The 11540-nt window shown below is 38.1% G+C and overlaps 2 protein-coding genes across 2 annotated transcripts in view; one reads left to right on the top strand and one right to left on the bottom strand.

Annotated features, from left to right (window-relative positions):
* Positions 1-4536: 4536 nt before the first annotated feature.
* On the bottom strand, positions 4537-10993 carry LOC112564037 (prohibitin-2-like). Its single transcript, XM_025238605.1, has 8 exons — positions 10593-10993; positions 9648-9797; positions 9048-9184; positions 8693-8825; positions 8317-8456; positions 7821-7895; positions 6994-7115; positions 4537-6183 (listed from the first exon to the last, which is right to left on the bottom strand). Exons 2-8 carry the CDS (start codon positions 9760-9762, stop codon positions 5982-5984), a joined length of 924 nt encoding a protein of 307 aa, XP_025094390.1. The 5' UTR covers positions 9763-9797; positions 10593-10993; the 3' UTR covers positions 4537-5981.
* An 83-nt stretch (positions 10994-11076) lies between these two features.
* LOC112564036 overlaps positions 11077-11540 on the top strand; it is a 30866-nt gene continuing 30402 nt past the window's right edge. Inside the window, exon 1 of the mRNA XM_025238590.1 lies at positions 11077-11225. The gene's annotated coding sequence lies outside the window, so the exon portion shown is untranslated. The remainder of the gene's footprint in view (positions 11226-11540) is intronic.

The following is an 11540-nucleotide window of genomic DNA, read 5'->3' as shown; positions in this document are numbered from 1 at the left end:
TTTGAGCAGATTGCTTGATATCGATATGCCTGATATTGACCCACAGCGGAGGGGAAGGTTACAGTTAATGATTCAAATGTTCATTAGTTTTGCCATTTCCGGCCGACAAATAAAGTTTTAGATATTTTTATCAGTTCCCGCTGAAAAGTGGGTTGCATCCTAGAAAAATCTCTTCCGATGATTCATTAAGTAGACAGATTAATGACTGCAACCTACTTTGATACGTTTCAGCTCGACCTTCTTATTCCTGGTTTCAATCAGTATTTTAATGGAAAGTTGAGGAACAAATAATTTTGTTAAAAGTTATTTTAATTACTTTCTTAACGTTTAAAAATATTCGAACGCCATTAGTTTAAACTCGTTTTTGGTCTGGGTAGTATTGGTTTGCTTAAATGATTCCTACATCACCTGGCTTGAGAGTTCTTCCGAAGTGGTCAGGATAATAAATTTTCTCATTTTGCGCAGTTTTAGCGTGATGAAGCAGCAACAGCAACAACAACGGTCACACGAAAAGAAAGGAACAAGAAAGAAACAATTAAATTTTGTGACTCAAATATTTCATGCACTGCACATACTCGTATGTAACATCAAATGACAACAGTACAAGAATGGAGTCCGCAGAAGGCAGGAGGGGAAAACAGCACTTGGATGACTGCTTGCTGCGGTCTATACCTCCTACTCCACACCGCCTCGTGGAACCCGCCATGTAGGCCACGATGACCCACAACCTCCAGCGATGCCCACTCCACGACCTCTCTGGAGATGAGAGAGGCTTGGACTCAGCAACAGCGGGACTAGTGTGTGTGGGGGGGATGGTTTTCCCCATTTTCACAAAACATATACCAAACGATTATTATATACACACAGAGGCAAGCGCGCGAAGGATTGGCAGATGTAAGTGGAGAGAGATGGACAAGAGGAGTCTTCGGAGTCAGAGGTCAGTGAGAAGACAGGGTAAGGAAGTTATTGATTGGGCGGGAAGCGAATCCGTGGCTGCCTGTCTTCATCTCCGCAAGTCCGCAGTCGTATTCCCCTAGCAAGACGCATCGCCGCAGTCGTATTCCTCCTTCTGAGACTGAACACTCGTCAGACCGAAGCTATAGTTCGAAGAGGCACTTCGGTCTCATCACGAAGCCGACACGGTTGACTGCGCACCATCAGAGCATACTCTTGCCGTGAAGCGAATCACTGAACATCATAGAACCTTTGGCATATTCTTTCACATTCATTCTCCTCGCGCATTCTAGAACACTTAAAGTTCTCGTCCGGATTCAAAAGCCACGAACCTGAAAACACGCTACACGCAGATAATTTCCCATTATTTTTTCCCCTCTATTGAGCTTAAATCCCGACTTTTGTCTAACAAGCGAAGCCCATTTTTATATCATTAATTCACTTGGCGGGAATATTGAGAACTGTCTTTACCTTCACTACCACCCCCACTGGTAGTAGACTCTGCAGGTGCTGGGTAATCTTTCTGCTAATGCAGCTCTGGAACTTTCTTTTTTTGACATGCTGACATTTTCTCGCTTAAAAGCACAGTTCTTGAAGCGTGGGATTGGAGTTTTCGATTAAAGGCAGGCATTTTTTTCTGCCTAGAGGTGGTGGCTTCTGCATTGCTAGACAAATTTCGCATCAGACAGAAACTGATGGCTGTAGAGGAGACATAAAAATCAATGCTTGACAGATTGTCTGGAGAAACAAGACGGACTTTCCTCCTCAGAACACCTCCTCGTCTCAATTATTTCCGGTTGGGTGGCATTCGATGTTGCAGGCGGTAAACTTCATTTTCGTGAATTACAATCGTCGGTTAGACTAGCCTTCCTTGAAGACGGGATTTTTTAAAAATAAAGTTTCATATCCTTGATGCGAAGATTGGGCTATCAGTTTGTCGCCAGTCATTGGATGAACTGGTTAATGACTTGCTTGCAAAATAACCTCCTGTCTACCTGTTTATATGTATCTTCGTATACCTTTTATTGATTACTGTCTGAGCTGCACTGAGCCTGATTGGCAATAAAGCCTGTTCAAAATACATTGGTCAGGGAAACGATCGTTTTTATAATTACATGTAGGAGGGAAGGAACCCCATCCAGACAACGTACTGACGTACTTATTGACTTTCATTCATTCTTTCAGCTCGTCTGCAGCTGCCTGCTGTGTAATTCACCCCCAGCCACCGAATTGGATTGAAATTAAGCTTGTCTGGCTTCTTTGTCAGCGAAGACAGATACCACAATGAAGCCATTGCTCTCCCTTGGAAGACACCCACCACAACAACGGACGAACAGAGTTATCGGTGTTGATGTCGGAAGTCATTACATTTTTTTTTTTTAGAGAGTTCAATGTTTTGTAACCTTCTATACATCTTTAAGCGCTTTTCCTTCAATCATCGATTCACCGTTCCTACCCTGTAACACATATCCCTTCGTATCCCCTCCTTCCATCCCGCCCTTGCCAGTCAGTGAGCTCTCATCAGTTTTTCGCCGGGTTTCAGGGAACTAAAATGTAGCAGCTACCTTGTGTCTGCGGTCTTATAGGCAAGCCGTGCAGGGTCTGTGAAGTCTCTTGCTATCGAATATGTTAGCTGTACCGACTGCCTGTCCTGCTCTGCAATTTACCTTTGTGAAGTTCGCCGCTCCTTGGCCGAGGACAGAAGGTTGCCGGTGCAAGGCTGTGCTGCGCCCTGGGCAAAACACAAATACTGCATCTCCCTCACCCCTCAAAGTGAACCACTTATAAAAAAAGTTGGATACGTTTAGGTTTAACTCTGTTTTCTTACCTGAAAATTTAAGCAATAAACCTAGGCTTATATATCACTATTAATGATTGTCGTGGTCTATCTCAGGACTCATCAGATTTGCATTCGCGAGCACACGTGCAGTCAAAACAATTAGCAGTCATTCGACAAGTCCAGACACAATGCCAATCGATCCATAAAGAACGATTTTTGGTGACAAATTAACAATATAACCTAATTGAATGTGCATCAGGTGTAACCTTCCTTCCTTCCACACAATAGCAGAGGTAAGCTTATCCATTCGGTTGCCTTCCTGCCTGCAACCACACCGAGTGTGATTGTGACATGATAAAGACTAGAGATAGATAGTCAGATAGAACTGTAACGGATCGGTTCGTGCAGTGGAATGTTTTAAGCTTTACAACACCAGTAACTCAATTACTCGCATCCATACAAGCAAGAAATGTACTATAAGAAATAAGGAAATATAATTAATGTAAAGAGACAAATCGTGTTAATAATGATGATAACTCATATAGCGCCATATCTCGGTCCTATGGACAGCCTCATGGCGCTTTACAGAAAACAAACGAAAAAAAAACAAAAAAACCACACACACACACACACAAACGCAGGCAACATAATGCAAAATTGTTGACTAGAGAATGCCAGATGAGATTAAATATTTGTAGCAAGGAGCTGCTCCAGCGTGGGCAAATCATTTGAAAAACTGATCCAGGTTGCAAATGTTCCAGTCCGCACTACAAGTCAAGCAAATATAACGGATCGAACAGCTAGAAGTTCTTTTTTGGGAGGTGGGTGGGGTTGGGGGTTGGAAAGGGTACCCATTGGGCTACCTGCAGAATGCCTATCTGAAAACCAAAACCAGGTCACAATCCATCAAAATAGAAGCAGTTCGAATCCACTGATATAATAGTGTCAAGGTTTCAACTGTTAGTCAACCTTCACAGATGATCTTTTACCAGATTAGGATGTGCAAGAAGTACAGGTCAAAAGCTCGTAGGTCAGAGCCACAAAGTTTGAGATAAAAGCAGAACTGATATAACGGGAATTAGTTCTTGTTTACAGAGTAAATCGTCGTAGATAAATTATCTACACGATCACGTGGCAAATATGAAGTCTGTAGTTGTAGAGACAGTCTATCTGGGAACAAGAACGACGGAATTTGAATTTATTAGGGCAACATAATAGGCTGGCGTTTGGATTTCATGTTCGTTAGGTTCTACTTGAGACCTGGGACGCCATTCTGATTCTCTGGACAAAGTCGGCAGTGTCTGTGGTGCAGCATATCTTGGTCAGCCTATCCTACATCCTTTCCTCAGCTTGATGGCGGAACCGTACGCTATGCCTCCCGGCTGGAATTGGGATGTTTTCCACGCCCTACCCCCTTACTTTTTCTTTATTTTCCATAATTATAGCTACTGGGACAGTACGAAGAAGAAAAACCATTTTCTTTGATGACTTACCAGATGACATAACTCACTAACTCTTTCCCGCCTCCACGAAGCGGGTTTCTTCTCAGGCGAAAAACTGGCTGGCAAGGGCAGGGTGGAGGCGAGTTGGTCAAATTTGTTGTCTCCCTTTCTATTGGTTAGATCAGTCAGGAATGGATAGCTGGCATTGAGGTAGCTAGTCAAGAAAACTCCGTATAGTCATATCATCTGGGTCAGTATGAAGAAGTTTAACTGTCTTCCTTTTAGAGTGTGTACGAGCTTGATATGTTGAGAAAAGGGATGAAGGGGAAGACACTCTTGACTTATCAAAAATAACATACGAAGCAGCTTATGCAATTTAATTAGTACATGCCTCACCTTCACAAAGAATTCCTATAAAGGTCTGAGAATGAAACCAATAAACTAGTGTATGTGTGAGAGAGAGAAATACAGTCATAGAGGGGTGTGTGTTAATTAGATTTTTCACCATTTTTACACTATTCATGATACAAGTCACTAAAATAAATAAAAAGGTACTAAAATATTTTTCAAAAGTGTTCATATTCTTTTTTTAACACTCTACAATACACTTCAGCAATTGACTTTAGTGGTCAGAATATAATGCAGCAAATACAGTGAGCTCTTCATTTTACAAGATTCCAAATACAGATGTGGTACGTGAAGTTGTAGAATGGAGGCAAAAATCAATGTATACATGTAAAACACATTATTTTTGCACAGCATATAACAGTTTGTTACAGATCTAAAGTATTTATGCATATTTTTCTATGTTTCTGTATGTTAAATTTTAAGCAAGTGATGTACCTCATATATGTCATATTTATTGTGTAAAAGAATTACAGATATCTTAACAAATTCTTGTCTTTCAGTAATGTTACTTAAATTTCTTCTAAATTCAATACAAAAAACAAATCCATTAACAAGGAAAATAGTATTATGTTGTAAACAATTTACAAATAAAAACGTTGCTCGGAATGAGCCAACACGCAAACAACATTTGAAAAACTGAAATATCTTTAGTATAAAATTATTTATCAAACAAAAATATAGCAGGTAACAAGCCTCAGTAAACAGACCGATGCATTGCTAAAATATCTGAGGAAAGACACTTTTACATGTAAAATCCTGCATTTTTCTTTCAAGTTTTTATGCTTAAGCTATTATAAAACAGTGTCTTACAACAGTCATTTCCTGGCAGGCAAAAATTAAAGAAAACTCAAAGCTGCCTTTTGAATTATTTACCCTTGTGTAGACATGGGTTAAATCCCCCTCATGCAGGCCCAGCTTTTCTGACCGTGAGATTTTATTTAATAATATCAGCTTTTTAGAGATCCACTGACTACTTCATCTTGCCATCAACAATTTATAAAACAACCCTATGCATGTGTTAAAAAAAATGATAAAGAAAGCTGTAAGTTCTTTACTGTTTTTTTTCTGCGAACCCCATGCAGCCTAGGGTAATGCAACCTTTAGAAATAATAATTTAAACACCGACTCAGATAACAGGCTTCCGATGAAAAACATTGAAAAACTACCAGAAAAATGTTTCAGAAAGCCTTATCTTGAAGTATCTCTTACCTCTATAATAAAACATTTGTAACTGTTATGTATGAAACAGGCTAAATTCATTTCACCGTGACTGCATGAATAAATCCACTTATCTTTTCACATAAAAGATGAAATAGACACAGGGATAACAGGGATAGTGTGTGGTGAGTGTTTCGGCAGAAAGATTTCATCCACATAACTAATAATTACTTATGGGCTTATGGTGTCTTGTATGATGTCTTAGCTGGACTTTCCAGGCCAATATACACTGGATTTTTAGCGGAAGCGATCACCCGGACTCCAAGATAGGAGATGAATCCTTCAGGTGAGAAATTGAGCCCATTGGCGCTGATAACATTAGTATATGCTTCTGCTTCTGTTCGATACTGTGTTAAGATGGCTTCAGCTTCAGCTTTGGCTCTGCAATTATGTGAAGAAAACTTTTAGATGTGGCTTAACTACATTGTAATTATCCTTAATTTAGCAAAAACATTATTTAGATATAAACAATTTTCTGGTATTTTATTATGAAGATTTGAATCCGAGGCACATTATTTTGTCTAATGATTGAATGATCAGTAGCATAATTTATTTAACTTCTGACAGTAAGGCATTATACAATCATGATAGTTATAAAATACAACCAGCATTGAAGTTTGTGTGATTAATGCAAGCATAGCAATACCCTTTATAATTATGCTGAACACTGGGAGGTTTTCATTAACCCAGTAGCAGAGACATATTTTAGAAAGTAGTGGCAATGATTTTAGAGAATGGAATGACAACATTTGCATGATTGCAACAGAGGATCAAAAATAAATGGTATAAATACTTTAAAGAATAAAATATAACTTATCTGTGTGTAGATATTTATTTTCTTGAAAAATGTTTTAATGGAAATGAACACTGATAGAAGGAATTCAGAACTGTGACACAATGACAGCCAAAGGGGGAAAACTACAACCTCCCATCTCAATAACAACTTCAGTATATTCCCCTGCTGCCTGGCTCTTCCACTATACACCACTTGGTGAAAAATGTGTTAATGAACTATAATCCTTTGTGCTGGATTAAACATACATGTATATAAGAAAGAGGTATTATAAGTATTCTCCAAACAGTTTCATCATTAGAAGAAATAATAAATGGTAACCATAACAGGCTGCAAAAGTGCCTGGCACTCAGTCTATCTCAGACAAGATCAGGTAAAAAAAAAAAATGCATTTTTACTTGTTCTGCATTATCCTGGCATCAGATTCTGCTTTATCAAGTATGATCTGTGCTTCAGACTCTGCCTCTCGCTTCTTGGTGTTCGCCTCAGTAAGCAGTCTAGGACGTTCATTCTTGGCTACCTGAACAAGCACATATTCATCATGTGTCTTATGCATTCTTTATTTGGTGTTTATCTTCTCTCCTTTGGGAATCTATTCATAATTATTTGTTTTTCTGTACACTCCCAAAATGCTTTGCTCTCATAATAAGTTTTATTACACCCAGATGCTTTAATATTTTTCTAAATGATTAATACTCAATATAAGAAGAAACCTAACAATATAGATCTCTTTATTATCACTATTACATCTCTTTGCAAGTGATGTTACAGTATTGTGCTTCTATTCTATGTTTCCTTTCTGCTACATTGTCCAGGACATAGAATGATAAACTAAATGTAAATACTTTTCCCCATTTTAAGGAAAACATGGATTATTAAGCAAGAATATCAGAAACAAATTAAAACAACTTATAAAAAGAAGCCAAATTTTCCTTACTCTTACTTATTTAGCTTCTTGCCCATTTATTGGTTTTCTAACTTCTTGTCTCCTCTATGAAGAGTATGACAAATCAGATAAACATTTCTAAAACAATTTCCTAAAAAGGAAACACCGCAGGTTTTGATTTTTCACTTTATTCATAAAGATCAAACAAAACTCTTCTTAGCATATTCCACTAATGGCTTACAGTGCTTCAAAAATGGCTTTATCCCAAAGCTTTTCATTTTTCTAGTGTGGTTATGCTTTTTGTAAAATGAGAAATATTATAGCTACTTTTATACTTACCTCTATGTCTTCTCGAGCCCTTTCCTTGCTGCGAATAGCTGCTTCATATTCTGACGGCCTCTCAATGTTGTTGACCTAAACAACAATTAAAATGGAGGAAATGCATTAGTTATTTACTTCCTTGTTTTCGCTGTTAATGGCAAAACACAGAAAAATTTAAATGCCAGTCTTCTGATCCAGCTTAGTATATTTATGGTTGCATTAAATAACCAATATGTCTGTCTTTCATTTTCAGATCCTGTTTACCACAGTTGCCAGTGTTATCTTAGACAAAATTCATTTACTTTTTTATCAAGGAAAATATTTGTTTAATCATGCTGAATATATGATGTACATAAACATAGCATTTGAGGTGTAAACATCTTTGACTGGATTTTTTACATAACCCATCAGGTGATGACTTCAGCGTACAGGTTTACATGGGAGTTATACAGGCTCTGACCACAAACAGTTCAAAATAGGGTTCATTTCATTAATTTCACTTTGCCTCCATTACCTGTAGGTCAGTGATGTCAGCGCTCAGCTTGTCAAAGCGTTCCCTCAATATCCGTGATAAGGTTGACTGAAAGTTACCTCTTTCAGATTGAAACTGAGATGTATTGTAGTGGCTGCATGCCTCGTGCACCACAGCCTGTCCTGGAACACCAAAAAAACAAGGACGGTAAAAAAATTACTAAATGGCTAGTCAACATTTCACTTCAAGTTTTTAAAGCTGTTAATATTATTTTTAGCAGATGTGATGGGCAGCACATCCAATGAATTTTGCTTATTTCTTTCATACAAATAAATTTATAAAGAATATTTAAATGTCTTTACATTTTTACAGTATAAATTTGTAAGCAATACACAACTTGTTTTCATGCTGCCAGTACCTGAATTTGTGAGAACTTGTTTATAGCCATCAAAATCTCGAAAGTCCATGATGATGTCATAGATTTGACTCTGCTTTGCCTTGAACTGAAATGTTATGTCCAGGCGTATAGGTACTCCATCTTTGTTCAGGCACTGTTTAACATAAGAGGTCATAATTATTTACTGATTTCAAACTTGGAAGACAGTGATATAAAGTGTGCATCCATCTCTATTAGCAACGAATTAGCAAAATAATTATAAACAAGCCTTTTAATATAATATAACTTAAATTTCCTTCAAGTGGGAGATCAGACTGTTGCATGTTTCCTTGTATATATATAAGATTTGTGGCTCAAGCTTAATAATAATGCTCACCCTCAACTTGCTATATGTCAGTGTAGTGTAAGTGTTAGGGAAGATAATGAAAGTAAACCCAGGTGGGCCAGCATGCAGCCCCTCTGTGTACACCTTGTTGTCTAGATTCTTCCATATTGTGTTATACTTCAGTCCAACTGTTTCAGAAATAAAATATAATAAGTACAGTTCATAAAATGGAATATGGATGAAAACAATGGATATTTTTACTATTGACATCAATTCCTTTTTTTTCCTTGATGTGAGGTTCTAGAATATATATGCTGCATTAAAAATTTGCAAAAGTTTTTGGTTCAGTGCTGTTTTATGTATACCTATAATGATACTGTCTTTACTAATATATAAACAATAAACATATTTACTGACAAGACTGATGAAAACAATTTATTTAGTCTTATCAACAACAGTTTGCCATCTGGAAGAATGATCCTTCTCAATCACCAGTCTTATCTTAAATAACAAAATACAAAGACATATTTATTTTGACAAATGTCTGACAAGAATAGGCAAACAATTTTAAAACAAGATGCATTAGTAATTATATTAAGTCTCAGTTTTAACATATACACATAAATTCACAATGCCAAAATCGTGTCAAACCTTCAGCAGATTTCAGCTTCTTCAGTGAAGTTGCGATCAGACAGATGCTCATGATGACCAAGGCAGCAAGGACAGCAATCACTATTATGCACACTGTTCGGCTGGCTGTCGGCATGGTTCTTTATCTGTTGTCTTGCTTTGATGTTCTTGCTACCAGAATGACCACATATTTTATGCTGATTTTAAAGACGAACTCAACCTTTATTCTTCAATCTCTATACAGGTGCTTGTAATATTAATTATATGTATATATGCAGGCTGATGCAAATGTGGTTCTGGAGGAAGAATGAGTGAGAAAGCGAGCAACAGAGAGAAAGAGAGCTTTAAATATGTGAAGAAAGCTATAAACAAAAACTTAAATAACTGAAATTACAAGTTATAATTTTTTAACACTAAATAAGTTTTCAACTGGAACTCAATTGCACACTTTCAGAAAACATTTTAATATTAACTTTTTGGAAAAGCTAATTTCAATTCCATTGTGTTAATTCTTCCTCAGGATCTACAATGTTTTTTAGTAATTACATCTTCTGTTTGTGTGTACAATGGCGGTGTCTCCTCTAATAGAAAGACAAGATCGAGTGTGAGGTATAAAAGCACTCATTTTCTCATCTACACATCAGTCATTTCCTGGATAAGGTCTATATGCACCAAAAAATGCATGTCACGAATTACGTCAAGTAACTGGCCTGACGCCAGCCTAATACTATTTATGATAATGATAAAAATGTACAAAGCGCAAAAGATAAAATATTATAGAGACCGGATAAGTCAAAAGCTATATAATGTCATGTACATTGGTCAGTGTTCTTTGGTACGAATGCCTTAGCAGTAAGGCAAAATACAGTAAATAGCGCTTTCACTGATATAATAAACGTATATTTTACGTACGTATCTCTATAACGACTAAAGCTAGAACAACAAACTGTTGGTGTTTATGCTTACCTGTAATTTCTGCTCCACACACGAAGTAATCACGTCAGTATCCGTGCTGCTAAGCGGCCGGTTACAGGAAGGAAGACCATAGACGTGTATAGTCCGTGGGAAGACGGATTTGTTTTCCTGGCAAGTCCCCGCTCGAGAATGTGGAGCCTCGACCTTGTATTTCATTGGGCGCCATTAATTGACGATGCGGGCCAGCGGAATCGTGGAATGCAGAGCGGATTGCGAAAGTCTTGCAGCTCCTTTCTACACTCAAATAAATATGCAATCATAATTTGTAGAACATTTCGGTAAAAACAATTATGGACTCAACTTTTATATAGTGCATGGGATGGGGGTTAGAAGCGTAGGGTTTATTCTGTCCACACAGCAGTACCAGTCCTAGGCGTGGCTACTGTGAAGTTGGGATGCGCAAATCACGTGATCATCCCTGGCCAATGGTGGCTTTATTATTAGCTTGCTGTGCGCGGTAATACAAAGTCGTCTGCTCCTATCAAAAATGGAAGTGCATATAGACACTGTTGCAGTATCACAAGAAAGTGAAGTTATTACGTGGCGTGTTCCCTCTTGAAAGATTTATTTTTGATGAAGGTGCAGGGAGACTATTTATTCTTGCAGTTAGGGAGCATTCTGGAGGTATTTTTCATGTTTGTTCGTGGCTGTTGATTAATTAAGAGCATTATACGTGATTTAATTGTATATATGGTACCGTAACGTGTTGAGAAGAAATTTCAGGGAGGGATCTGATAGGATCAGGCCCGTTCTTAGCCCCCGCGGGGCCCGAGGCAAAGGGCATGTGCGGGGCCCTCACGCCACGATCACACGGTTTTAGTTGGGATCTAAAGTCACTTGCCTATTATAGTTACCATATCAATCAAAAGCGCGGGGCCCCTTGAAGCGCGGGGCCCTAGGCAGATGCCTCGTCCGCCTGCCCCTAAGCACGGCTCTGTC

Source organism: Pomacea canaliculata, linkage group LG1 (assembly GCF_003073045.1).
Source record: "Pomacea canaliculata isolate SZHN2017 linkage group LG1, ASM307304v1, whole genome shotgun sequence".
NCBI lineage: Eukaryota > Metazoa > Mollusca > Gastropoda > Architaenioglossa > Ampullariidae > Pomacea > Pomacea canaliculata.
The sequence above is the reverse complement of the archived record's forward strand: the minus strand, read 5'-3'. Positions and strand labels throughout refer to the sequence as shown.